We start from the raw sequence: 27,674 nt of genomic DNA, 5'->3' as shown, positions 1-27,674 counted from the left end.
GCTCACCCCCCCCACCTTCAAGAATCCCCCCTTCTAACCCCCTCCAGGATCGATCCATCCCTCCGCCTCCGGCGCGCAATCCACACGCACTCCCTCCCCATAACCCGCCGCATCCTCCGCACACACCCGCACCTCCTCCAAAACCCCGACCTCACCCCCTCCCCCCCTGGCCTCTCCAACACCTCTCTCCACCTAGCCGCCTCCCTCCCCTCCCTCCCCATAACCCAGCTTCTCCTGTCCCTGGGCCACGAAGCAGGGGGGATAAGTCTGAATACCCTCCACCAGACCCCGCTTATGCTGGCTGCGAAGAACGGACACGCGGAGATCGTGCATGCGCTTCTCGAATCGAAGGATGCGGGGGGGATAGGGAAGCGGGATAGTCGTGGTCGCGACGCCCTCATGCTCGCTGCTGCAAACGGATTCGACACCTGCGTGCAACTCATCCTGACCCACGCCCCCTCCCCCTCCGCAGCAGAACTAGCAGCAGAACCCAACCTCACCCCCGCGCGAGCGCTCCTGCGCGCACAAGACGCAGACGGCAACACGGCGCTCCATTTCGCGAGCGCGAACGGGCAGTTATTGGTGCTGAGGACGCTGGTGGCGGCGGGGGCGGAGCATGAGAGGAGGAATGCGTGGAGTTGGACGGCGGTGAGTTATAGTGCTACGGTGGCGGCGGAGGTGTATTTTAAGGCGCTGGTGGGGGAGCGGGAGGAGAGGGAGGGGAGGGAGAGGGAGAGAGAGAGGGAGGGGGAGGGGTTGGGGATTAAGGGGGTGGGGGGGATGAGGGGGGGAGTGAGGTTAGTGGGGGATGAGTAGTGGGAAGCAGGGAAGGTGAAAGTGCCATTGATGCGTAGCGAGGGGATGTCGATATTGCAATAAGCGCTGGAGTCGGGGAGTCATAACGTCTACGAATATAAAATTTTGATTTTGATCTCTATGCAACAACTACCTTTCTTGGTACGTGGGTCTTGATCCCAAACTTTGGCCTTGGATTACTAAATACGTACACAGACACTCGCACGCAAGCCATCAAATACTAATCCACAACAACATAACCTTCATGCTACTAACAAATACTCCCCGCTGGCCCCTTTCATAACATCATACCCGTCGCGCGCTTTTGGCACCGACTATCACCGGATGGTTCACCTGATCCCACACCTCATTACACACACCACCACCACGCCACAGCCTCACCCAACCCCCATCCTCCTCCCAAATTAACGCCCATGCATTCCCCCTCCCTAGCTATAGCCTCGCCCAGAGAAAGGGGCGGACGATCGTAAACGAAAGTAAACTGGGTATATCCAAATCCTGCGAGACAAACCAAAGGAAAGACCCCCAAAACCCAGAACCTAAAATCCCACCCAGTCTGACCTCCTACCACCTTCGCCAAAAACCCAAAACCTCCCAAAAAAGGAAACATACAAGTGCCGAGAAGCGAGTGTAGTTTGGGAGAACCGACGGAGCGTTGAGGTTGAGGGTTCCAGCGCGGAGGTGGAGGGATTTGTTATGTACAGCGCAGTGAATTGTACGTATTGCGGAGCTGACGCGCGGTTGCGACCATGTCCGTTCCAGACCAAGTGGGACTCGTAGTTGGAGGAGGGCTCGTTATCCCAAAGAAAAATAATATGGGAAAAAATACAAGCATGAGAATATCAAGGTCGTTAAAATCATAACGCCAAGAGAAGGAAAATTAATGTGTAAAACCCGGCCAAGGAAAGCAGACCCCATCTGTCTTCCTATCCTCTTCCAAACACTGTAAAAAAATCGTGTAATGGAGGCCGGGGGATGTGCCCAGATCGGATCATGTAAGTCATATTTAGAATCCAGAACCGCTCCCGGTTCCTTCCTTTTCCTATATCCCCCCTCTTTCTTGACTTTATTCATCCGTCTGCACAAATCCTTTCCCTCCTTCTATTTTGCAGCCCCCTAACAGGGGACGCAGAAGGGACGACTGCGACAAGACGACGAGGGAGAGGTGGCACGGCAGCTAGGACAATAGGACAAGAACGTCCTAATACGCTGCTGCCGCATTATTACCACTCTCCCCTGTCGCCACAGCCACAAGCGCCTCTAGGCGTAACATCCCATCATCAGCCTTCACCGCTTCCACCGGCGGCGGCAACGTCACGGCCCCGTACGCCGCATACGCCTGCCCTATCGCCGCCGGGATCCCCCCTTTAAACTCCTGACCCTGCCCCTGTCCCTGACCCGGCCCGTTTCCACCTCGTCCCTGCTCCTGCCGCATCTGCCCCCCTTGCTCTCCCGCCGCCCGCTGGCCCTCCCGATCGCGCTCGTCCCACCCCCCACTGGGTTGCTGGACGATCACGGGCCCGTAATCCCCATGCCCCGCCATGCGCGGCGTCCCAGGAATTCCGTTATCGGAACTACTGGACCCCCCTTCCGGAGACGGGCGCTGGCGCTGCGGCAACGGTCCCGCATACCAACCCTGTCTCTTGGAGTCGCGCGGAGTTAGGGGCGGGGCACTAATGTGGTGGTTTGGGTGCCGGGGTGGGGGTTCTTGGGCTGGGTAGGTCGTAGTGCTGAAACTTACGCGCGGCTGGGGGCGAGGAGACACTTGTGACTGTTGCGCTGCGCGCTCCTGCACGGCACGTGTAGCGTCTGTAGCCCAGGCGCTGGCATCATCGGGACGGGATGTTTGCTGGGCAATCTCGAGGCGCGTAAAGTTATGTGGAAGGCTAGAGTCCCATTGTCTGGCAGCAGCGATAGAGCGGTCGTCAGACCAGGCGTACTCAGGACGGGTCGGCGTGTCGAGTTCCATTGGCGAGGGGTTACGGCGGGGTGGGGTCACAGGACGTGATAGGAAGGATTCGATTCCGGGGAGGGTGATCTGACCACTGGCTGCGGAGGCAACTGATGCCGGGGGAGTGGGGCGGTGGGAGGTAGAAGACATAACATTTTGCAGCCTACTAGTAAAGCCCGGCTGCGACTCAGGGTGGTGCCACGTACGGCGGCGATAGTCATCAGCGGCACTGGCGAGGGACTCCCGCCTCGACCATGACGAGCCTACGGACGAAGTTGGGCTTGCCATAATGCTTCCTGATGGCGAGAAGGACTCCTGGCTGCCAGAGCTCAGTGGTGCGAGCGTTGACTGTCCGAACGACGACGGCCCAAAGCCTTGGGGCCCGAAAGGGTTCTCTGAGGACGGCACGGATAGGCGGCGACCAGCCATTCGACGTTCCGAGTACATGCTTGCCGTTCTGGAATGGCCGCGGACTGGTGATCCCATGGCCGAGCTCCACTGCGAACTGTCATAACCCCCCGAGTACCGTGATGACGTAGGAGTGTTGAAACCACTGTTGACGAAGCCACTCGACGATACATAGGGGCCCTCCGTAGACGCATAGCTATCGAACGAAACCCTTGACCGCGGGTCGCCGGCCATGATGAGTGGCGCCGGCCTGCGACGTGGATCCTCACGACCCGCGTAGATGGACCCGATACTCGAGGCTGACAGGGAATTCCTTGTATGGCCTCGAGGCTGCCCGGGCTGAGTGCTCGACGTGCTCGCCCGCGAGCGATTAGCTGCGGGCCTTACACGATCGGACCGTATCTGACGTTGGAACCGCGTACTGCTAGCTGCGAGCGAGTCGCCGGGGATATCCTCGTTTACGTGAACGGTCTGGGCATGTTGTCGTAGGTTATCAAGCCGCGAGAAGCGCCGTGAACAGTGGCACTGGAAGGGGCGTTCCCCGGTGTGTTTTCTATGTAACATATTAGCCTCGAGGTTCGCTGGCGCATGGCCAAAAGAAAATGAGCTTGACGAACCGTATATGCCGTGCTAAATGCTCGCTCCTAGTAAAACTCAAATTGCAAGGTGGGTATTCTGTACAGAAAAATCGTTGGGATTTCTTCTTTTTCGTCGACCGCGTCCCATCCGCAGCTACGCTATCCTCATCCGACCCATCATCATCTCCATCCGAGTCGTCCATATCTACATCTTCGGAATCTCGCGACTTCATCGAGTACTGTGCGCTCTCGCGCTTTGCGGCCTTCTTGAACTCCGAAGTGCTGGCGGCCGATGAGGGCTCCCCTGCCTTGGAGTCATTATGCGACGGTAAGGCCGCGAAGCTAGACTTGGTAGGTGTCTTTGCATCGTCCAGTTTCGACGTCGATGGACCGGCGGAACTTGGCCCAGCATTGTGTTCTGTTGCGGCCGACGGCCCGTCCTCTTGCTTTAAAAAGGACCTCGGGGGGGTCAAGGCCGCATTGACAGATTGAAACGCTGCCATAACCAGGTGTATGTATTGTGTCGCCACCCAGCTGGAAATGGGTTGCCTCGCTTCCGGGTCGTGTAGATTATCCCGCCTTCGACCGGACGAGATGGGACGATCTTATGGCACGAGGTCGAAGGCTCGAGGAGCGTCTCCTGAGGTATAAGACTTGTCGTTCAGTGGGTCAAGAGCTTTGTTGGGAGCCACATGTAGGTGTAGGCTGTCATATCCAAAGTCAACCGCGGGACCAGGAGCGGCCACAACCCAGGGCTGGCGCAACCTTGGCTCGAAGTTGGTAGGTACGGGATGAAGTGTAGCTTTGTCAGCGCCTGCCTACGGCTGACCGTAGTTGTTGTGTATGACAGGCTCGACGTGTGGAATGACGTTCAACGGAGGGTGTTTCGACGGCGGTGAGGGGATGCGATGTCGACGACCGACGTCTGTCCACGACGCAGTGGGGAAGAGCTATGATGGTGTGTATGTGGGGGGGGGGTGGTGGAGGAGGGGAGGGGAGAGGGCAGTGTCCGAAGAGCCGTCGATAAGGATTGATCGGACTGTGTGGGGGACGCTGTTTCTTTGGTGGGTCGTTGGTCAGAACACCAACGAGTTTTGGACGTTTCAGATTGATTCGGCCGAGGGAGTGATGCGCACCAACATTACACAGGAACCGAGAATGAGGATGAATGGTGGTATAGTTGGTCGCGACGGAGCGGTGGGAATGAACGAGGAGCCAAGTTTCGTAGTCACAAGCGGCAGGTCGCAAGTCGCAAAGGATTGGCGAGGCAGGTCGCAAGGCAACGATCGTGAACGCCGTTGTTATCCCGAGTTTGCTGTCGTTTGGGTATACAGCGTACCGTGACAGCAAGTGTGATGGTCAATGGCGGATATGGTGGGTATCGAAGGATAGTGATGTATAATGATGGCAGAATAGGTTGATATTTGAATAAAAAGATGATAAAAATGTCGTCAGGATGGAAAGGGAGAGGTAGGGTATGCAAGGTAGATAGATAGATATAGGTAGGCTAGTAGCAAGGTGGGCAGATGAAATGATCCAATGCAACAGCTGTCTTCGACACTTTTCTATTTCTCAGCAGTTGGATGGCTTAAGAGAAGAGCGGCGTGGTTTTTAGTCTCAGCAATCGTGGCACACCGAACCGTGGCTCGTCGAACGATGTCTTAGGTACCGCAATAGAGGATGGTACGTTTTGATGTCGTAAGACACCTAGGGAAGGGTTGATCGGGGCGGCGAGGGCAGGAGATGCCGCGAGGGGAATGGCGAGGGACCAAGGGGTAGGGCAGGAAGAGTGATAGGGAGGTTGTTGGTTCGTGTATGAGGTGATGTGATGTGACGATGGAAGAATGCAGAGAAAGTTGGTGGTGATGGTGGTAGTGATGGAAGTAGTGATAGTTGTGGTGATGGTACTGATAACAAGGTGGCAAAGAGTAAGGAGGAAGGGGCAAGGAGCAAAGAAGGGGGAAAGAGCAAGGATGGACGGCTTAGGGAGAATGACGGGAGGGAGTGAGGTACGATCGAGGAGTAGTCGGAGGAGTTGGTTGGTACTGGCTGGTAGTTTGTTTGTTGGCAGTTGGTGATGTGTAATATGGTTTTTGTTTGTCGGTAATGGTAATGACGGCGACGATGGTAACGTTCCAGCCCTATATTCCCCTAAGTTGCCTGTGTTCCGCAAGTCCCGTTGTGTGTTTCCGTGTTCCCTCACTCTATGCGTACTGTATGTAAGCTCCCTATATTCCCTGGCTTCCTTCCGTATGTTCCTGCCCTTTCCCTTTACTCCTTCCGAGTTACATGTTCCTACATGTTTCCCAAAGGGTGTGTTGATAGACAGGGCGCCAAGAACGGCGAAGTGCGGGTGATGGGCGAGATCTGGGAAAGAGGCGTGGCAAAGATGAGGGGGAGGTGAGGGGGGTGGTAGGGGAGTGGTAGGGGGGTGAGGGGGTCGAGGGGGATGACGAGAATGAAGGAGGGGTGGTATGGGAAGGAGCGAACGAGGGGCGTTGACGAGGATTAGGGGGGTACAACTACCACAAAAGTTGACAAGACTCGAAATACTCGAATGACACTGGATCATCGTCGACAATGACCGCCAGGCCGGGTGGGGATTTCATTATCGTATTCTATGGTAAGCACCATTCATGATTGAGTATACATGATTGAGTATACAAACATAGTCAGACAACAGCCAAGCATGCCAAACACAGTACGATGTGCAGCCAGCAGTCGCAAACACTGAACGCGGATTGGATTGTTTCTTGCGGCGTAATACTTAAGAGTTGGATATTCATACGTTCATACGTTTGGTAAGTACACCCTCAACTGGATCTCCAAGGTAGAGCCGGTGTAAAGTACTCTGCTGTATTGTCTCATATGTTTAGTAGTACCATCGCCACTTTGCCTCTATCTCTGGCTCTCCCTCAGTCTGTCTAATCTGGCTGTCCTTGCTTTTGTTCTCTCCTTTACCATCACTGATCTAACCCCCCCTTACTGACCGTCGTTCTACAGGGCGTCGTCGTTGTCGTTGTTGTCACGATGACATGCACTCCTTCGGGATGACATTAGATGACAGTTCAATGACATGAGGGTCCTCCGCTGCGTGCAGCCGACCAGAGTCGACGACGAATGTATCATAACCACACCAAAATGAACGAATCGAGCCCGCGTCGTCGCTGACATCGACATCGTGCACACATTGCGCACATTCCCTCCACGAGAATAACGGAGTAGAGTAGTACTCGATTACTCGATTACTAGATTATCACGACGGTCTGGGCTGCTCCTGCCTCGTCTGCCGCTTTCCTGGCTGTGGGCAGATGACTCGAAGCGCGCGGCGGGTGCATGTACCTTACGCTACTAGCTACCTACTTCCTGTACAACACCACCACAAAAGGTACATACACAGGCACACATGGGGAATGCTGTGCCGGTCGCGGTACGCACGACGCCGTACCTGGCGACGAGCAAAGCCGTCGTCGACGCCAGTGCTGGCAGAGAGGGGATCTGGCCAGGCCGGCCGGATCAGTGTGCCGTTCGCGTCATCGTGGGGCCGATGGCTATGAGCATCGTTGACCGACGGGTGTTTGTCTAGATCTCGGTGCGGCGATGAGGCTGTTAGCGGGGTGCCTTTTGCCGTTTGATCGGACGAGGGGAGAGGCACGGAATTCAGTAGGAGGTGACCGAGGGATGGGCGGTGTCGGTGTGTATGTCATCATACGAGCACAAGAACGAGGAGGCTATCGTACGTGGCTGAGGCTATCGTATGTGGCCGGGGAGGCGGCAAGGGCGGGCTAACAGGAACAACTAGATACGATTACTCGTTTGCATCTTATTATTGCTATATCATCTATCTCCTACATCCATCATCGGCAACTCCGACAAAAGGCTGGCAGGCAGCAGCGACTTCTAATATGAAGAGTCAAAACTGGGCAGCGGGCGCGCACACCATCTATCATATCATCTATCACCAGTCGCCTGCCTCCACTAACACCAACAGTACAAAACCCCATAAAAGCACCGCAATCATCCACCCCGAATCCAATATTCACGCACTTCCCTCCCCACACCCAAGACGAGAAAACCACACCAAAGGTATTTATATCCCCCCCAAAAAGCACCAGTAGTCCACATGCACCCAATGCAAGGCACCGTGCGCTGCACACCACAATAGCCCCGCATTAGCTCCCCACGCACCAGGCCCCTTCCCCTCGTGTCCCAGTGCCGTACTGTACCTCGCCTAAGGGTTGGTTACCCGGCGGTGTCTCGTCTCTCAGAAATCCAGACGCATGCAATGCGTGCCATGCATTTCTAATGCAGAAAAAAAAATCAAGAGAAATCAGTCGTAAATAATATATCACCACCATTTGCTCTATGCCCGGACACGTCATCATCTTTGCCGAAAGGGGATTTCCCCTGACCCTTCCTTCCAAATCAACCAGGCACAAATCAACAGGCTAGTCACGTGCCTGTGAAGCTCGCGCCCTCACGTGCTCTGAGAGACCCTTTGTTGTTGACGAGATGAAGAGCCTAAGCTATGATATCTAGATATTATAGCAAACACACCATTGCTATAACTTACGTACTTTACACCGGACCCCCAAACGGCGTCTCAAGTGGAGATATTCGAAAGAGACGGCGTGGTTTTGCGAGCCTGGAAATATATTATGGATATCAGGTGAGAGTGGGGAAGCGTAGTGTTTAGACTGGGTTAAATTGACGGCGGTGCATGAAATCCATGATGCTTATATTAGGGACAAGGGGTAAAAAGAAAGTTGCCAGGTCCAGTGCGGCAGCGTTTTGTTTATTGGGAGATCATCATTATGACTTCTCGATTATTTCAGGAACGCGTCAGAACTATCGTCACGCGAAAGTGTTGCGATGTTTTCGTCATTTTGGTGGTCTGATTATTTTCTCCAGGTTAAAAGCTCCCCCTCTTCTGTTTTTTTCTTTCTCTCTTCCCTATTCTCTTCACTATCGTGGGACAAAATGGTTTTCGGAAGAGAATATGACTCCCTACATGGCTTTTCCAACTCCAACATAGCCCGAGAAATGGGCTGTGGACGAGGTCAAACTCGACTAGCAACAGGGATATCAGCTGTTCGCTGGGCTGTTCGGAATCCGTAGGCTGGGATGGACTGTCGTGTGCCGGTTTTTTTTTCCGTCTTTTTTGCCTCAAAAACACATGGCTCCCTATACGGATGGCCCTTCCATCTTCACCAAGTCCCAAAAAATGGGCTGTGGAGGCGGCCGGTCTCGACTTATGCTAGAGATATTAGCATCAGTTGAGTCCAGCCTCCTCCACAGCCTGTTTGCTGGTCTATTGGTCTATTTAGTGTCAGTAGAAGCTGGAATTCTCGTGTCGTCGGTTTCATTTTGTTTCTTCTGGCTCAAAGAACATAGCGCCCTACATGCCCCTTCCACCTTCATTAATCCGGAAAAATGGGCTACGGATGAGGCTGGACTCGAGTGATATTAGGGATATCTCAGATGTTCGCTGGGCTGTTTGGGGTAGGGTGCTGGGATTGCCGTGTTGTTGGTTTAATTTCGTCTCTTGCCCCTTTCTGTTGTGGTGTGGGGGGATAATCAACTCGTACCACTGCAACGCGTGCACACACCGGTAGACCAGCGATAGTTGCTGCCTCGAGCTCTCTGTGGTAGATATCTCAAGTATCAATCGTCTTCTACAGATCGTTCGCGTGTTTATAGTGATCTACTGTCTATAGTTGCCCAACTCCGTTTCACCGTTCCACAGCCGTATCTAGGATCTAGTAACTGTTTTGGCTACAGAAGCTCTAGGAAGAATTTTCCTTGATACAAACCTAGCCAAGGATGTAAGGATTGAAATCTGGATAACGGCGGTGACAGAAGTGAACTAGAGGCGTTGACGCAGAAAGTGTACACGAGCACTTCTTTTATCTTAAGCTGTGTTAGAGAGCCTGCTAGGTTAGGCAACCCAGTGTTTTACTCTACAGTCTAGACAGCTGCTTGGCTAATAAATAAGCTTCTTATAAAGTTGAATCAAGTTCTAGGAGGAGCATTGCGGACATAGTTAATCTCAGCTGAGCTAGAGTTGTCACTATGGGGCGAGGAGGAATATCAAACAGACGTGTTATTAATGAAGAATAAAAGTGGTATTACATATTGTGACTGCTAATTGCTAGAGACCGTGGAACACTTGTGATTCATGCTTGTTTTCAGTTTCCCCCCGCCCAAGTACCCTCATCATTACACAAGCTTCCACCACCCTGTAGACGCCCCCCATGGATCAATGGTTTGCCGTAAAAGTCGTCGTATTGCCAGGGATTCACAACCCTCCAGATATCGCGCTCCGCCCGAAGTTCCTTGGGATACTTTTCAATGCCCGGCTCGCCCACGACAGCGGCAAAAAATGTTTGATAAAAGGAGAACTCGGCGAAGTACATCTTGGTATACTCCCAATACTGAGGGTATCAGCCTGCGAATTCCCAATCAATGATGGCCTGTATCCTGCCATTGTGGCATTGGATGCTTCTTGTGTTGAGGTTAGCGTGGGTGAACTTGACTTTGTAAGATTCTGATCTGCCATGGATTTTTTTGACCACCGGATCATAGTTCCAAGTTTCAAGAGGTCCTCCGAAGCGTAAATAATCGTGGAAGTCTGCCACTTTGTGGAATGGGCCGAAGCGGTTGTGGCCCAGTCTGTCGTCCATCGAAGAACCAAGCGATACGGATCCAATAAAGCCTTCTTCGGGAGGTTCCAGATTTCGTAGCTGCCGCAGATACCCAGCGACCCAGCGTTCTTGACCAAATTCTTTGATCTGCTCTGGGGTCATATCTGTATAAAAAGGGCCATCGCCAGGCACAAATTCCATAAGAATATGTATCGCACCATCCAGCAGCTCATACACTGTGAATACTCTCGGGAGAGTACTGAAGTGTGGCTACGGACATACTCCATAGCACTTATCTCGTTTCTGTTGGTATTGAGTTTGAGGACCTTTCCAAAGGGGAGACGGACGACGTTTCCAAAGCCACCCATACGATTTCCTCCTGGGTAAACATACTGGCTGGCCCAAATGGCGCATCGGAGCCATGTCGGTAGCCGCTGTGATGCCAACACCACGCGCTTAGGAGGAGCGGTGTTATTCTGCGGCCGAGACCCCGCCATTAGTTCCCATAACTTGGAGGTGCTTTGGGCGAGATGACAACCACCGAATGGCGGCAGATAAATGGTGTTTGGAGTGTAGATATTTGGTTAATTACGAGGTTGGCTAGCTTATTGGGCCTTCTAGTTCCCATCCCGGCCCGGGCCCCGCTAATGCAGCTACCTGGATCAACCAATGGCTAGGCATTAGGAAGCGCTGTGCCTGCTACCCTACGGTGTGCATAGACCTGTGCAGTACTACACATTATTCAATTGTCCTCACTCAGCTTACGATCTAAATACGGTTGGGCTTACTACACCACGTAGTTACGCCGTCTGTGATCTGTGAAGTGCCTCTCTTAGAAGCAACACTAGAGATATGTCTTCATTCTTTAAGAGCAAGAAAGACAAAGATGCTAAGGCCCTGGCTGGTAGGGGACATGCCAGAGCTAGCTCTCGCTCCCCTATAGCAACTCAAGCCGTTCCACCTCAAGGCAACAGTCCGCCACAGACGAACGTGCCTAAAGATCTCTGGAGCGAAGCCTTTGCCACCTTGTCCCTAGAGGACCGCAAGCTTTTACGGCCCGCTGGCGGAGATGAGAAGCCTAGTGACTCTATATCACAGCGAGCGGCGGTAGAGAATGTTATGGAGCGTGTGGAGGTCAAGTACGAGGAATACTGCCAGCGGGGCTGGCACATGAGGAACGACGACACGACAAAGGCGACCAACATACGAGTCAAAGCAAAAGAGATCATGTGCTCAGCACTGCAGTTTAAAGACATCGTGGACGCAGGGCTCAAGTTCGACCCTACCGGCTACGGGACGATTGTCTGGGGTGTGGTGTCTGGCGTGTTGACGCTGGTTCAGAATGACAAGGAGGGAGTCGAAGCAGTGTTTAATTCTGCTGCTATGATGGCAAGGTTCTTGCCGAAGTACGCCATTATCGAGAAGCATTATCGAGATAAGCCGACCCAGGAACAGAACGCTTTCGAAGATCAGATCGAGCAAGTATATGTTGCCATCCTTAAATATGCTGCGTGTGTGCAAAAGGAGCTCAGTCGATCTGTCGCTGGTAATATTTCCTAGGCTTTATCTTTAACATTCTAGAGAATCTAACGTATATAGTCCGCGTGTTGGACAGCTTTTGGACGTTAGATAACCAGAATGTTAAAGTTCTAGAGGTCGATTTAGAAGGAAAAGACAAGATCGTAACCGACCACTCTCAATTTGTAGCCCATCAATATCGCAAGCAGGAGTTCCAGGATCTCGATGGCAAGGCCTCTGAAGCTCTGAATAAGATCGACATCACTATTGAGAAACTACTAAAAGCTGAGAGACTCAGTACCCTTAAGTGGTTGAGCGACACCAAGCTTACGCTTACAGACAGACAGCAGCAACTGCGAAGTCAGGTTGACAAAGCTAATAAGAACTCTGGAAAGTGGCTACTCGAATTGAGCAGGTATACGGATTGGCTTAAAGAATCCCATTCGTTCTTGTGGCTACATGGTGCTTCAGGCTGTGGAAAATCTAGCCTATGCTCTACCGTTGTTAAGAGCCTGGTAGAATCTGCTGAGAAGAACAGCAACATGATAGTCGCATACTGGTACTTCGACAATGCTGATCCACCAACACAAAACTTCCAACGACTATTACGTCTCATCCTCCGTAGGATCTCGGCAAAGGCTACACCATTCCCAGAAGCTGTGCGCAATCTTGCAAATAATCATGAGCTTCTAGATTCCTCGCCTAGTACTGTGGCTCTCATTGAGACTCTAGAGAAGACTGTCACTGCTCTCCAGGAGGACGTGTTTCTCATAATAGATGCTATTGATGAGTATCAGGCGGGTAACGACACTCTCCGCGGGGAATTTCTTGACTTTCTAGGCAGGTTAGGTGATGCACAGATACAGAGGTTACATCTTCTAGTTACTTCGATCCCTGATACTGATATCAAGAATGCATTTAAGGGCCACCAGACGCCGCCTATCGAAATAGACATTGAGAAGTCAGTCTCTGTGGATGTTGACGCCTACTTAGATGCAACAATTGGAAAATACGCGGAGACTAAGCACTGGAGCCCTGAAACCACAGACAAAATACACAGGGCGCTTAAAGATGACGGGTATGAGATGTTAATCTCACGTTTTGGTAGTTTTACTAACTGTTTAATAGGAGATTTCGGATAATATCGTTGCAACTTGATGACCTGCGGAAGTGTTTCGACGATGACGAGATAGATGTCGCCCTAAAAAGCATTCCGCGCGATATTGAGGATGCATATCTACGAAAGCTACAGAGGGTCGCACCAAAGGATTCGCTTAGGCTTTCCTACATCTTCTACTGGATCTCGGTAGCAGCACGGCAACTAACGACGTTTGAGCTCGCAGCAGCTCCTGGGGTCAATTTATTTAGCCCAGAAGAGCTGCTTAACATTTGCCCAAGCAGCATGATTCGAATAGAGAAGCAGAAGCCGTCATATGAGAACGAAACAGACCTACAGCAACAGGAAATGCAGAAATCGTTAAGCACGGAGACAGGGATTATAACATTTGATCATCCCTCTGTTAAGAGATTTTTATATTCCCATGCTCTACAACAGTCTAGGGACAACCGAGTCTCGCGATTCTTTGTATCTGAGGAGGCCGTTAATGCTACGTTTATGGGTCTAATGGTTGACTATCTACTAGCAATGAAGCAACCGAAAATCGAGCCCTCGATCTTTATGGAGAACCCATTCTTACCATATGTGGCGCAGCACTGGCATGAGCATTTCAAGGGGTACAGAAATAGCCCTACCGAGGACGGAGTGCTTAAGGACAAGATGTTAACACTGTTCGCGGAACCAATGAACCCCGCCTTCCTTAATTGGATACGAGTCTGGAATCTAGACGGAAAAAAGCAAGACTTTGGGCTCTCGCAGGAGAGCTGTCCCTCGCCGTTGTATGTGGCTATTTTTTTAAGATTCGAAGACGTCTCGAGGCATCTTATTAAAAACCGCTCATATATCAATTGCTCGGGTGGTCTGACGCATACCGCTCTTCAGTTAGCTTCACAGCAGGGATGCACTGAGATAGTACAAGGACTCATAGCGGCCGGAGAAGATGTGAATAATACTATAGGTGATCAGCCGACGGCACTTTATACAGCTGTAGAAAACGGCGATGCGCAGCTCGTGCAAACGCTTCTTACAGCAGGCGCAAGCCCAGATGCAGAACATGCTCTACTTGGCCCAGCACTTCAACTAGCAAGTTTCCGAGGATTTACAAGGATTGTCGAGTTGCTAGTTGCTTCGGGGGCCGATGTTAATCTTCAAAGCATTCGCTTCGGAACGGCATTGCAGGCTGCGGCGGCGGCCGGACATGATGAAATTGTGGCCATCTTACTTGCAAAGGGCTCTAAACCAGATGCGGTAGGCGGCTTACTTGGTAATGCTATACAGGCCGCTACCACTGGAGGGCATTCTTTTATCGTGCAAATGCTTGCTAATAAAGGTATCGCGTGGGATGCAAAAAGAGACTCTATATGGCATGAAGCCTTTGACCTATTCGTATCTAGGTCACCACGAACTCGAGCTAAATTCGAACAAGCCTATATTTCGAAATCCTTACTTTCTACGGAACAGCCAGTAGGCTCCGATACCCAGCGGATGCTAGCTGGCATCCTAAAAATGTTTTCTTCGCCATCTACTACTAATATCGCTAAAGCAGCCAAAATCGATGATGAACCTTCATGGTTTAATAATGCACAAGTCATTAGGAGCCAAAAACTACAAGAACATGCCCGCAGACAAGGCCAAGAAGGGATGGAAAGCAAACACTATGTCTACAGGGCTTTGTTCTGGGCAATGCTGTCCAATTGCAGGACTATTGATATACCCGAGATGGAAATTCTAGGCATGCTCAGCCACACTATTGCCATACGGGCAATAGATCAGAAGGCAATAGAGCATAGCACCTCTGATGATGTTGCAGCAGCGAGACATGAGTTGGTAGCGTGTTACGCGCTGGCTTTCGGGATAGTAGCGGAAACCGGATGGACGAAAACCAACCCAATGCGTACGATAGCGATCTCACGCATCAGATCTGACATCAAGACAATGGTCGAGAGGATTCAACAGCAGAATGAGAGAGTCGAGGACCTCATGAAGATAGTACGCCTTCAGGAGCCATCTGCAGAAGTCGTACTACTCGGTCAAATGCATAGTGAGCTGTTGACGAAGATGCAAAAGGAGATGCGTGGATGCTTCCAGACACTCGAAGAGAGCATGCAGAAAAACTTAGAGGAAGTGGAAAAGCGAGTCGTTGCATCCGTTCAAGACATATTACCTAGTATCATTCGTGAGGAGATGCGGAAATTGCTCGCTGAGCAGAAGGGCTTAGCTGGTGTAGACAACCGTTCTTAATTTAACTAGATATCGATAGGACAATCTTGCATGCACAGGCATAAAATTATTTTGATCGAATAAACGCCACACAGCTCAAAAATATTACATAAAATAATACACGATACTTTCTTAAGAATATATTAACCAGGATTGTATGTGGCAAAGTAAAGACGAATTCTAGTTTATGTATACTATGTTTCTAATAACCCCCGCGTTTTTCGTTGTGCTGGGTTCTAGTTTCCCCCCTTCTACTGTTAGGCCCTCTTGGTGGTGATACGATTATCAATGACTGCGCTCAAGTGGGGAGAGAAACTGGGGATGTCAGTTTACCTCTACGATATTTAGGCCCAGAGTGGCGGAGCCAGGGCCACGGCGACCACCTGTTTCTAACTTTTAGTCAGGTGCAAGTGCCATCCATAACGCACGTGTCAAGGATGCGCTAACCATCCTAAATACAGCGCCGCCATAGCCGGTTCAGATAATGCACATCGCATACTAGAGAGGGTATTGTCGGCTACCCATAAATTTACAGCCTCACATCTCGTCTTCGCAACCTCACGAAACACACTGTCCAATCAGCACGTCGCCAGCTCCGACAGGTAAGACGGGGCCCATTAGACCGTGTCTGACAATCCCGCGCAGGCTTAAAAGCGATGCGCGGCGCTAGCTGGTAGGCGAGTGGAGCGGGTGGGTTGCGCAGGGAAGGTTGCGCAGGGGGATGAGGGCGGTAAGGCGTTCTTCGGAATCTTTTTTTATCGATTTTCGCGGCTGGGAGGAAAAGGAGGGTGGAAGTGATTTAGGGTAACTTCTTGTGCTGTCCACACGTGGAGTACAGCACATAGCGGTTAACGGTGAACAGTGAGAAGTACGACAGCCGTTAGCAGTGAGCAGTGAGAACTAAGACTGAACCTCATATGAAGACCTTCCTGTGCCATTCGTTCCTTCCGCATGGACAGCCAAACAAGACTCTCCACCCCTCTTTCTTTATGAAGAGCAATGTCGACACGAACCAGTCTCGCACGCCACACTTGGCTGCATTGTTGACGGTTCGCGGGCGAATCAGTGGCGACAGTGGGGGTACATGGCTTCAAGTAAGCATTGTGCTCCATACAGGAACCCCACTGCGTCGTACTCCAACAATCGCTCGATTTCCTGGATGCGTGCGGCTGAGCTGAAGGGGAGATTTGATGGGTGTGTTCGGGTGGTATCCTAGCCACAACTCGCGGTGGGGCCCAGAGCGAATTAGAGTTCTGAGTTACTGGCAGGACTCGGCACTCTGCCAGCCTTGCCCGAATGAGGTGAGAGCAAGCGACCTGTGACGAGGAGGGCAGTATTTTGTACCCACTGAACTACGGTCGGTGTCCACTTGAGGGTTCAGAACTGACAGCTCAGGTAGGCAGAATGTCAGCTTAGGCCCATATCCTAGTGAATATCGTCCCGTATGCCAGGGACTATCTTGTCGCAACAGGGCTGAGACAGCGCGTCCAAATAGTACTCATTTCGACCAAAGTGCGTCGCTTTTCAATACCCGGCACTGGCGTGCGAGTCTCCTCTCATTTCACTCCGGCATCGCTGCCTCATCTGCCGCCTAGGTCGCATAAGGGTCGGATAGGGTGCTAGGAATGTGGGCGAGGGGGTGAAGAGCCTTGAGACGGGATGGCCATCCTTTTCAGCTGTGGCTCACCTCATGATCACGCTGCGTTGTATTGCAGCAGACCTCCTACTCAAGCTTACTCTTCCTAGCAATAATCAATAGCCTCCTCGCGAGTGGCGTCTTCTACACAGGAAGCAGGAAAGAGCAAACACTTCTGGTGCTGTATCCCAGAACTGTACACAACGACATCGTAACGAATGAACCGTGCAGTATGTACCATTAAAGCTTTGGCGGCATCCCGTCAATGCTCAGCCTTCTCACTTTACACTAAGCCACGGCACCCTTGTCACCCCTGTCGCGCATCCAAATTATGGTACTTTGACCATAAAAAGCACCACTAACACCACTCCCATCACTCAATTTCGCCCAAGGGTAGCTTGGACCCTTGCCCATTTCCCTCAAACTCACCCCCTTTCTCTTCATCTTTCCCCAAAGAAGACGTTCATCATTTCTCAAAAGTATCCACATCCACCCATGAGCTGTGCTTCTGGTCCCCACTAGCCACCAGCATCGCCCACCTTTGCTTGGCTCGCCAGACAGTCACAGAAACCCAGACGTGACAGACAGAGACCGCCCTGATCGTCGGTCCACGCCCTCTCTGCCACATATCAATCCATACATAAGCTTGGTCGCATCCCTCCCGCCTTCTTCTTCAGTATCCCTCAAATCGACCAACTGTCGCACGCCTAACGCCTTTCTCTTCGTTCTCTGTTTCGCCTTGGTCCTCTTTAATTTGTTCATTCTCACTTCCAAGCCCCTTCCAAACCAAAGAACCAAAAAATGGCGACCGAACCCCCCCATCCATTGTGGCTCAAAATTGTTCTTGGCTTCCAGCTGTTCTTCGCCCTCGTCACTCTCGCCCTCTCGGCGTATGCTCTCTCCGTCGTCGGCTCCTACAGCGGCTACGGCCTCAACATCTTCACCTCAATCGCGACCTTCGCGTACATCGGCTACATCGTAGCCTACACTTTCTACATCCCGACCATCTACAACATCTACATTTCCCTCGGTTCGCAGGCCTTCCTAGCAATCTTCTGGCTCTCCACTTTTGGTACAATTGCCGCGCTCGCCGCCGCTTTTGGAGCCGTCGAGTCATATAGTAGCTATAGCGGCGGCTACTACTATAGATATAGCAGTGGGGCATCCGACAGTTGGACGACCGTCGGGGACGTCACGAAGGCCCTCGCCGCGCTCACGGCGTTTATCTGGGTCTCCTTTGTCGCTACTCTCGTCTACACCAGTATGTCACCGCCCCCAACCCTAATATAGCAAGGAACACCCATCTAACACCCTCCAGCCCTCGTAGCTATCCGCCAAAACCGCGATACTAGCGCCGCCGCCGCCCCCGCCGCAATCGAGGAGCACAAGTTGGGTCCCGTCGGTGGCCCAACACCCACTTCTTACCAGCCGGTTGAGCAGTACGCCCAGCAGCCGCAGTACGCCGCTCCCTACGCCACCCCCGGCGCTGAGTACCCCCCGCAGCAGCAGCAGTTCCAGGAGCAGCCAACGGGATACCCCCAGCAGACTGTCAGCCCAGGCCCATATCAGCAGGCCCCTGTCCAGTACCCGCAGCAGACTGGGAGCCCAGCACCATACCAGCAGAGTGTGAGCCCAGCACCATACCAGCAGTCCCCCGTCCAGCACCCGCACCAGACCGGGAGCCCCGCAGCGGCAGGTAATATTCAGGAGGCGCCCTAAGCGCCCCAGTAATAGAGTGTTGAAATACTGGTGTGAGTGATGGGGAGTTAGGATCGCGTGTGCGGAGGGGTTAGTAGGAGGATCGGGTGCGTGGATGCACCTGAGGGTTCGTGCGTAAGGCGCCTATGCGGCAGAGGAGGAGGAGTGGTGCGATGCAATATACCCTTGAGCGTCCAGCAGAGACTGGCGCACTTATCTTGGCCACTTTATGGATGTGGAAACAAAAAATATCTCATCTCCTATTGTTTAATTTGGATCTCGGATCTTCAAGTTTGGCCTTGCTACGACGCTTGGAAATATTTTTTGAGGCACATTCTTTTTTTGAGGTTGGTAGGCGAATTGGGGGTGTTGTGTCGTGGTTTACATACGAGATGGAGAACATATATACCTATAAATATTAATGATTTTAACCAATTTCCTGTATTGCATTTTTCAATGGAAGGATGGAGGAGTTAAGATGCTGTGGCTACACATATCAGCTTATCTGATAACGCGTGGTCACGTGAGTATTTATATAAAACCCCACACCTCATATCGGCAATCTAACTTGCCATCCACAACCTCATACAATCCCCTCGCCCACCATGCCTATCATTCGTAAAGCCCTCTATACCGCCGTCCTCGGCACCACGGGCGTGACAGGCCTTGCCTTCTTTACCACCCGCAAAAGCATCATTGTCCCAGTGCCAGCAACAGACCCTATTTACAGCTCCTCGGCCTACCTGGCTCAGAACCCTAATAACAACCCCGTGACGCAAGATATTGTCATCCGCCGCCTACCGCTATCAAGTATCCGTCCTGAGCTCCTCGAAAAGGAGGGCGCCCTCGTAGAGGCTGTCACGGCCGGCGTGTTCGGGGGTCTCGGTATGCTCCCCACCTGATCTTATCCATCCCGTGACCTAGCACAGAAGCAAAGGCGCCGATGGCAAGAATTAGACAGATGTGACTAACTCCACCTAGCATACGAATTCCAGCGCCGTTACCTCGAACGCAAATACCGCAACCCCTCCACCGAGACGGATCTCTGGACTCGCGCCGCCATCAACTCCTCTGATTTCGCAAAAGGCACAATCATTACTGACCACTTCGAGGTCGTGGACCGGTCGCCCACGCAAGTGACGGTGCGTTGTGGCGGGTCGCCGAGGGAGCAGGGTGTACGGGGAGGGGATGGACTGTTCAAGGTTGCGGCGCGTGTTGAAAAGGAAAAAGGGGAGGTAGAGTTGAGCTTGACGAGTGTATTTTTCCAGGGGAAGGGGGTGGCGGCGGCAGAGCCGATGTCGTCGTGGATCAAATGGCTGCATGGAGTTTATGGGAAGCTGTGGATAGAGGATGCGGCGAGGAGGGTGCAGGTGTAGAGATTGTTTTAGATAGCAATGGCGGCAGTGTGGGGTAGATGTGGGAAGTTTGTATATGTAGAGTTTAGGGTCTGTTGTAAATAATGTGAAAAGTTCATATTTACGATGTTAAGACAGTTTTATGGTTTTGGTGGAAGTTGTGAGACCAGTCACCAGCTCGAGTCTGCATTGATACAACACAATTTGCTCTCCCACCCGGTGATATATGTTATAATTTACTTATCAGAAGCCCGCTATGGGGACTCGTTGCTTAGCGCCTCAAGTTCTTGACACTTCGCCATAGAGTTCTCATACGCTTTTGGTTGAGCCCTCTCTGATGACTGACACATAAGCTACCAATCTAGCTCAAAGGCTCATAAGACAACTGCTGCCTAAACCTGCCACAGCAGGCACTGGTGACACAGTGCCTCGTTGGCAGGAGCTATCAACAGATCGCCCCTGCCACCAGAATATGCTAGCTCTAGCTCAAACCTTAAATTTCCATTATCCTGTCACTTCATTGTGATCTCTTGAGGCCGCCATTCTATTTCGTTCGGGAACGTTCTACTTCAGCCCATCGCCCTCGGGCCACCTTCTACGGTCACTTCATAGAAATTGCCACTTGTTAATTGAATCATTGCACCCCCTGACATGTAGTCTGATGAAAACACTGTCCCTGCCAGAGATTCACGTAACACCTTCACTGCAAATACTCTCGTCATCATCGACTCCTTTTACGAAAACACGATATAAGTCCTTTGACTCATACCGACGACAGAAAGACGTCAGCCCTACCAAGCCCTACACCTCTGGGCATGTCATTGTTAAGAGTGCAGGTTTGAAGAATAATGTTGCTAGATTAATGGCGAATGTCGCAGCAACTGACAGAATCCAGAGGGTTGCAAAATCCATGAATATATGTTCTAATTAGCTATGATGAGAGGGCTTCACAACATCAATTCTGCGCCAGAAGGGATCCGTATATTAAATACAATAGGAGAGATAGTGGCAACTATTGAGGCACCTTGCGAATATCATATTGCGCTAGTATCAAATGCAAACGAGCTCTAGGAGCAATTATGACTTTGCTACAGATAATCGACGGATCTTCTTAAAGGACAGCTAAACTACAAGAAACAATATAGCTTCTTCGACTCATAGTCAACAACTCTCAGCCGATGCAGCGGAGTTGGTGCAACGGCTGAGCCGATGCAGCGGAGTTGGTGCAAATGTTGTCGAGACGATTATAGTTCGTGAGGTGATAATGGCGAAGAGCTCATGACTCAGGGCACACTAGTTTACGAAAAGGGGTCACTGCCACGTAGCAACTCCACAGTCTCCTCAACGAGAATAGCTTATTTAATCTTGACTAACTTATATAACCAATCGGGGTGCTTTATAGTTCAAATAGCTTTCTGAGGGTATATCTGCGGGTAACCATGTGGATGTTCTGCCGCTGTTTCCGAACATCCCGTGTTCATCCTTTCGCCCTTTGTGATGAAAGGCTTTCTGAGGATTCGGCATGTTTCTTGCAGAGAGGGAGCGGTCAATGTCAGGCTCATGTGCTGTAATATTACTGACGCGGTCGGCAACAACCCCTATCATGACTTGCAAATGCTGGTGGGATGTCCCGGCACATTCGGCACCATAGCCGTCCTACACACAGGCAAATATGAGCGTCTGAGGCCTGTTCAATCCCCGCTAGGGAAAAGGATGGTAGCACCAGCGGCTGTTACACCGCATGCTTCGTTACCACGAGCTTTTGTCTCATGCTAACCGTCAGAGATTCACCACGGCTCTGGCGTATCGCTATTGATGACTTCTTGAGCGCCGAAATTCTGAGCGAAGTATGCAATTTCCTTGCCGATGGGCTCCGTAGCGGCATTATTGAATGAAAGCGTCTTCCAAATATTGTTTATCATGAGCTGCACCTTACTTTATGCCAGCCTGCATCAAAAGCTGTTACTAATTGCTGACGGTCAACAGACGGTGTTAGCAACTGGCCATTGATTGGTCCGTTATACGCTATCACCTGGGTATCACTTATGACGAACAAAGCAAGGGGTCTCTCCTTGCATCAATGGTATCTTTTTTACACTGTAAATTTGTAATCCTCACCGCAACATGATATCTGGAAAACGACAAGCGGAGGTTTGTGTATGTGCTACCAGTTACCTTTATGGGTCAAGGGTAGCATTTACGGGCCGATATAACAGTGGGTACTACTTACCTTGCAGTGTTGAATGGAAAGCAGTTTCCAGATGGAAGGAAAATGTGGCTATGCGCGTTAACATATCGGGACATCCAACAAAAAACCAAAGGCTTGGTAGCGAGGTAAGGGATTATAGGGATGGGGTGGTGAAAGTTTGCAGGGCATATTTTAGGCAAACAAATGTGACATGCAATACCTGAGAAGAACCTAGTTATTAATCTAAGGAAGAGTTATAGGAAGGGAGTATGAGACTTCCAGCGGCTTCTAGGGATGAAGTTAGTTTGTTTTTAGCATGGATTAAACAACCACTCCAGCTTGCTACTGCACAAGACACAGCACAATGCGATCAAATGCAACTAAAAGACACAGCATTCAGAAACTCGCAACATCTTCTGACCGAAGAATGGCTAGGGGTATCTGTAGGACCTTTATATCTCACAATGCCTTTCCCGTCCTCTGATCGCTGCTTTCCCCACCAGCTATTCAAATCCGCCCCAAATCTTCAGAATGGAGAGATACGTTGAGAAAACACTCGCCAGCCCTCCGATCAACGTTTTTTTAACAAGAATCACTCGCACTCTCTTTAATATAAGCGGATATCTCCAACAAATACTGGCCTATCCTCCACCTATCCCTTCTTTGACAACCAACGCCACCCTTCCCAAAGTGGACGGGGACTTCGAACAGATACTCCTAAATACTCAGCCTCTACATTTGCTGGAAACATCTATTCGCACTTTTCTTAAAACGGGATACTTTGAGCAAATATTTGCCTCTAGCTCTTTTCAGGCTATTGTCTTGATGATTATCTCCACAGCGGTTTTAGCTCACCTTGTAGTCGGCTATTTCACTCAAGTTTCCTACCCTCCTAATCTACCTCGTGTCCGCGAGCCCGCTGGTGCTACCCGCTTCAGCCTTAAGACACGCTGGGCGTACTATACCAACTGTAAAGCTCTGTACAAAGAGGCGTACGAAACCGCAAGTCCCCCTTATTAACTCCCAATTTCCAATTCATCTAGCTAACTAGTATTCCAGTACTCTAAGCACGGAAAGACCTGTCTCCTCCCAGGACTCGGCTTCCGAAATGACATTATTATTCCGGGAGCCTCATTACGTTGGTACACATCGCAACCCGACCATGTGTTGAACTCATACGAGACCTTCCTTGAGTTGAACCAGGCTGTGTACACGACAGGGGATGTGAATGTTATTCGAAACCCATGGCAGGGGGACCTTGTCAGAACCCAGATGCTCTCTTTGATTGAGCCAATTGTTGCGGATCTGGATGATGAGCTGAAAGTGTCGATTGATGAGAAGTTTGGGATGGACGAGAAGGACTGGAGAGAAATCGATCTGTATGAGATGGTTAGAATCGTTATTGCACGGGGATCGAGTCGCTTTACTGTCGGTATTCCGCTATGTATGGCCTCTTCCCCAACCCTGTGGTCTAAATCCAGGTAACTAACAACTCAGGTCGTGACGAATCTTACCTCAGGCGAACCATCGATTATATAGACAATACCATCCTTGGTGGACTCTTAATTGGTATCCTCCCGCGCCCTATCAGACCTCTATTCGGCGCTTTCTTTCGCATTCTTACCACTCTCCACCTCCGCTCCATCCGAAACTCCCTAATCCCGCTCTTCCACTCCCATCTCTCCCTTTTACAAACCTCTCCCGGTCCGGAGGAGCCTTGCGACCACCTTCAAATGATGCTCCGCTACGCTGCAGCCAACTTCCCATCCGAGATAAATCTCACGAATTTCACTGCCCGCATCTCAGTCTCAAACACAGGCTCCCTCTACCAAGCAAGCATAGCTATCACAAACGCTCTCTTCAATATCCTCGACTCCGATGCCGAGTACTCCACCATTGATGCTCTTCGCGAGGAAGCTGCCACCACTCTTGTTGACCACAATGATATATGGACCAAGGCCACTGCCGCGCAGATGATAAAGATGGACAGCGTCTGCCGCGAGACTCTCCGGCTGCACGCCTTCGCCAACCGTTCCGTGTTCAAGAAAGTCGTCGCTAACGGCCTCGTCACAGAGGACGGCATCACTCTCCCCAAAGGTGCTATGCTCTCACTCCTCGCCCAGCCGGCACAGACCGATCCTGACGTCTTCGAGGCCCCGTTAAAGTTTGATCCATTTCGGTTCTCCCTCGCGAGAGAGGCCATTGCCGTTGCCGCATCCCAGAATTCGCAGTCGCTTATATTTTCTACAGGGCTCGATAGTAACAAGGGGTTATCCAATGGGCCACCGACTCACCCGCTAGGAAAATTACCTCTCGTCTCGACGTCCGCGATTAATCTCCCTTTTGCTCATGGTCAACACGCATGTCCCGGTCGCTTTATAGTTGACTTCGAGATGAAGATCGTGTTAGCATATCTCCTCATAAACTATGATATCGAGGTTGTTAAACGAGAGAAACCGTGGAGAGAGTGGGCTACTGAGGCATCTATGTTGGTTAAAGGAGGGAAGGTAAGGGTTAGACGCCGTGGGGTAGTGGGGTGAGGGGGGTAGATTTTGAGTGGGTGTGGTTAAGATTTAGAAGTGTTGGATGGAAACAGTTTGTATGAGCTGATACCAGGTATGGTAAGGTAGTTTATGTCGACTCAAGACAGGGACGGCACAGTTGCCCCTAATAAGCTGAAACATTGCTATAATGGTATATTCTTAGATCTAAAGTAATATCTAGGGTTTCTTGCATAATTCTAAAATAAAATAAAAACTCATTATTCCCAAAATAATAGATATTATAAGTATATATATAGCAAATATATATTCTTATATCAGCCCTCGTCCGCTCACTTGGCGTCGCCTCTTCGTGCCATAATAGGCAGCTTCGCCTTTCCAGCCCCTCGGTATTGGTCACTTGCATGGCTTTCGCGTGGCCTTGTGCAACATCAACAGTAGCCGGGACCTAGGTGTGACCTCACAGGACACCTCCCTTAAATAACACAATATCATACCTCCCCAGTTATCATGGTACTCAGCCCAACTGATACACCTTAACCGAGTTGATAAGCCAATAGCTCTCTAGAAACGCGCGCGGATTATTTGCCACATAGCTCTCGCAACTCCCCAAAGAAGCACAAGCCCCTTGACCCCACACGCCCCCAGCCCAATCTCCGCAGAAAGTAGTGTCGAAAACTATGTTCATGTTCTTGAAATGCTGGTCGATGTTGCAGCCGTTTCCGCCATTAAATGCCGCCACCGGCAGCCCCCAGTTCTGCGTCCTCGGCGCCCCAGAGCTGATATCAGCAGGCACAGAGCCCCGTGGGAAAAACCAGACATATACGCCAGAGCTCTCCCATTGCATAGCATACACCCCACCACCGATGGAATTAAACCCCGTTCCAAAGCCTCGCGGGTTGCTCGTGCTCACCGAGCAGCCGTTGAAGCCTGAATTGGCATTGCAGTTCCTCTCAAGCGTCGTAGTTCCAGGGAGCGAGCCCAGGTTATCGACTACACATCCTGCGGAGGTGTGCAGCGTCATCTCGTCCGTGGTCTGTAAGTTTACGCCCTCGATGATGTCGATTTCGCCTGAGGCTGGCCAGTTGGGCCCAAAGAGCCAGAATGCTGGCCAGGTGCCGCAGGCGCCACCGGGCATGTGCGCGATATCTGCGATGAATAGGCCGTGAGTGTATTGTTTCTGGGAAGTGAGACGCACGGAGGCGCGGCCGGTGGGTGCCACATTTGTGTGGTCCACATGGAGTTTCACTTGAGAGTTGCCGGTGGAGATGATGTTTGCATTTGCCGCGGCGGAATGGGAGAGGTAGTTGACGAAGCCGTGAGTTGGGTCGGAGCCAGTAAAGAAGGAGAAGGAACTGAAGAAGTTTGAGGAGTCGTACTTGTCCTTGAGACGGTACGACACGGCGGTAGCTGCGGGGTTTGTAGAAGGGCCAATGACCTTCTGGTTGAATTTGACAGGCGGGAAGGATAGGAGGGCGGAAGTGAAGGTACTCATGAAGAGCGTTAGGGATATTAAAAACACTTGGGACGGCATCGTGCACAAGTATCGGCTGTGATGTCTCCAGGCGTAAATGTTCGGGATTGAATATAAGAGGCAAGTCGAAGAAGAGCCAGCGAGCGAAGTCGGAGACGAGAAGCGTATGTACTGTAGAGCGACGAAAAGCGCGGAGTAGAGAAGAATAGAAACAAAACCAAACGAAAGGGAACAGCTACCTTAATATACTTGCATGGGAGCAAAGAAGAAACAAGGGAGCTGATGGAGACCAGGGCCTGTGATCTGCTTAGATCCATCTGATTTCCATGAGCCACGCCAGGACCTCGTGCCCCAGTAACCACATGCTGGATGATCAGGGTAGCTGGACCAAACCATCGACAGCCCCAAACCTCCCAGCGAACAAGTGGCTGGGCGGTAGCCACGATTAGAGTTTGTGGGAGAAGAATGGTGGCTTTGGATGCTTCGTGGTTGTCGCGCATGATGTACAGGGGTCGAGGCATTGGTGGCATGTTTCGGTAGTGGGTCTCCTGCCGGCAGTTGTATTTATACCTCCAACACGGGGCGTTCCAGAACCATCAGTATTTAAATTGGCAATGCAAAGCCTGCAATATCAGTCGCTACAGTCTCAGACTAGGCGGCTGTCCTATTCGATGTTGTCGCTGAACCCTGGCGGGCCCAGACTCTTTGGGCGAGACATAGACGCCCAGTTATCGGGATAAAGTCGCCAACGAACTGATGAAGACGCGCCAAGCCCTGGAATAGTTTCACCGCGCAACCGCACCATGCGAACAAGGGTGGTGTATCTGTCGAATATATCTGCGAGTCGCTGATACCTGTGATGGTAATTTACATATGAGACAACTCCTATAGCGACCTGATCACGAAGATACACATCGTGATTGTTTCCTCGCGGCGTCCATTTGCGCGATTCATGTTTCGACAAAAGATAATAATCTTAGAGCAGTATTGGAAAACTAGCTGCACTGGTACCCCGCATACTATTTGCTGAGCCTGAGAAAGAGGGAAATTTATGTGCGTGATGTGCGATAGGCTCATGAGACCGGATCTTGTGGCGCTCCTAGCGTCGCTCGCATTGAGGCCTGTGGGCCGCCTTGCAGATCCACAAATGTCCTCGGGCAGCTATGGACATGGTGCCAAACGTCCACATAGTACAATATAAACCTTGATACTGCCATTTGCTGTCTTTCAGTATTCTATAGCTATGGGAATAGCAAAACAATGTCATGTTTGCTATAGGGACGGTCCTCGCTTATAGCCGCCTTCGGACCTTCCAGTCAGCTGAAGCATTGTAGCATCGATTGCCAGAGTTCCATTTCATAGGCGCTGAAGTTCATTAGTACGCTGAAAGAGCCTACCAATGAGGTATTGGTGCATCAAATGTAAAGCGGAAATTATGTCTCCAACAGATGTCTTAAATCCTCCTCCGGTCATGGTTCACTTGTCGCAATAATCCACAATCTTCGCAAGCCCCTGGGAGTCAGCTTCAACAGTCCCTGCGTCCTCCCTCTGAACCGAACCCTGTGTGAAT

The 27,674-nt window shown here is 51.1% G+C and overlaps 7 protein-coding genes across 7 annotated transcripts; 4 read left to right on the top strand and 3 right to left on the bottom strand.

The window, feature by feature from the left end:
- Window positions 1-907: 907 nt before the first annotated feature.
- Window positions 908-6,154, bottom strand: VE01_08721 (uncharacterized protein). Its single transcript, XM_018278141.2, has 2 exons — window positions 3,793-6,154; window positions 908-3,728 (listed from the first exon to the last, which is right to left on the bottom strand). Exons 1-2 carry the CDS (start codon window positions 4,254-4,256, stop codon window positions 2,018-2,020), a joined length of 2,175 nt encoding a protein of 724 aa, XP_018127245.1. The 5' UTR covers window positions 4,257-6,154; the 3' UTR covers window positions 908-2,017.
- Window positions 6,155-9,941: 3,787 nt separating this feature from the next.
- On the bottom strand, window positions 9,942-10,559 carry VE01_08720 (uncharacterized protein; the record flags this gene model as incomplete). The annotated part of the gene is made up of 2 exons (XM_018278140.1): window positions 9,942-10,187; window positions 10,326-10,559. 2 exons carry the CDS (start codon window positions 10,557-10,559, stop codon window positions 9,942-9,944), a joined length of 480 nt encoding a protein of 159 aa, XP_018127211.1.
- A 578-nt stretch (window positions 10,560-11,137) lies between these two features.
- VE01_08719 (uncharacterized protein) lies at window positions 11,138-15,388 on the top strand. Its single transcript, XM_018278139.2, has 3 exons — window positions 11,138-11,943; window positions 11,997-12,993; window positions 13,044-15,388. Exons 1-3 carry the CDS (start codon window positions 11,250-11,252, stop codon window positions 15,271-15,273), a joined length of 3,921 nt encoding a protein of 1,306 aa, XP_018127209.1. The 5' UTR covers window positions 11,138-11,249; the 3' UTR covers window positions 15,274-15,388.
- Window positions 15,389-17,689: 2,301 nt separating this feature from the next.
- On the top strand, window positions 17,690-18,607 carry VE01_08718 (uncharacterized protein; the record flags this gene model as incomplete). Its single annotated transcript, XM_018278138.1, has 2 exons — window positions 17,690-18,149; window positions 18,207-18,607. 2 exons carry the CDS (start codon window positions 17,690-17,692, stop codon window positions 18,605-18,607), a joined length of 861 nt encoding a protein of 286 aa, XP_018127210.1.
- Window positions 18,608-19,161: 554 nt separating this feature from the next.
- Window positions 19,162-20,095, top strand: VE01_08717 (uncharacterized protein). The gene is made up of 2 exons (XM_018278137.2): window positions 19,162-19,471; window positions 19,568-20,095. Exons 1-2 carry the CDS (start codon window positions 19,192-19,194, stop codon window positions 19,960-19,962), a joined length of 675 nt encoding a protein of 224 aa, XP_018127247.1. The 5' UTR covers window positions 19,162-19,191; the 3' UTR covers window positions 19,963-20,095.
- Window positions 20,096-22,348: 2,253 nt separating this feature from the next.
- Window positions 22,349-24,669, top strand: VE01_08716 (uncharacterized protein; the record flags this gene model as incomplete). The annotated part of the gene is made up of 3 exons (XM_059463998.1): window positions 22,349-23,131; window positions 23,189-23,573; window positions 23,627-24,669. The coding sequence occupies exons 1-3, from the start codon at window positions 22,661-22,663 to the stop codon at window positions 24,667-24,669; spliced, it is 1,899 nt and encodes a 632-aa protein (XP_059319419.1). The 5' UTR covers window positions 22,349-22,660.
- Window positions 24,670-24,827: 158 nt separating this feature from the next.
- Window positions 24,828-26,573, bottom strand: VE01_08715 (uncharacterized protein). Its single transcript, XM_018278135.2, has one exon. It carries the CDS (start codon window positions 26,162-26,164, stop codon window positions 25,148-25,150), a length of 1,017 nt encoding a protein of 338 aa, XP_018127205.1. The 5' UTR covers window positions 26,165-26,573; the 3' UTR covers window positions 24,828-25,147.
- Between the last annotated feature and the right edge of the window lie 1,101 nt (window positions 26,574-27,674).

The sequence above is a fragment of the Pseudogymnoascus verrucosus genome (assembly GCF_001662655.1).
Source record: "Pseudogymnoascus verrucosus strain UAMH 10579 unplaced genomic scaffold scaffold_48, whole genome shotgun sequence".
Classification (NCBI taxonomy): domain Eukaryota; kingdom Fungi; phylum Ascomycota; class Leotiomycetes; order Thelebolales; family Thelebolaceae; genus Pseudogymnoascus; species Pseudogymnoascus verrucosus.
The sequence above is the reverse complement of the archived record's forward strand: the minus strand, read 5'-3'. Positions and strand labels throughout refer to the sequence as shown.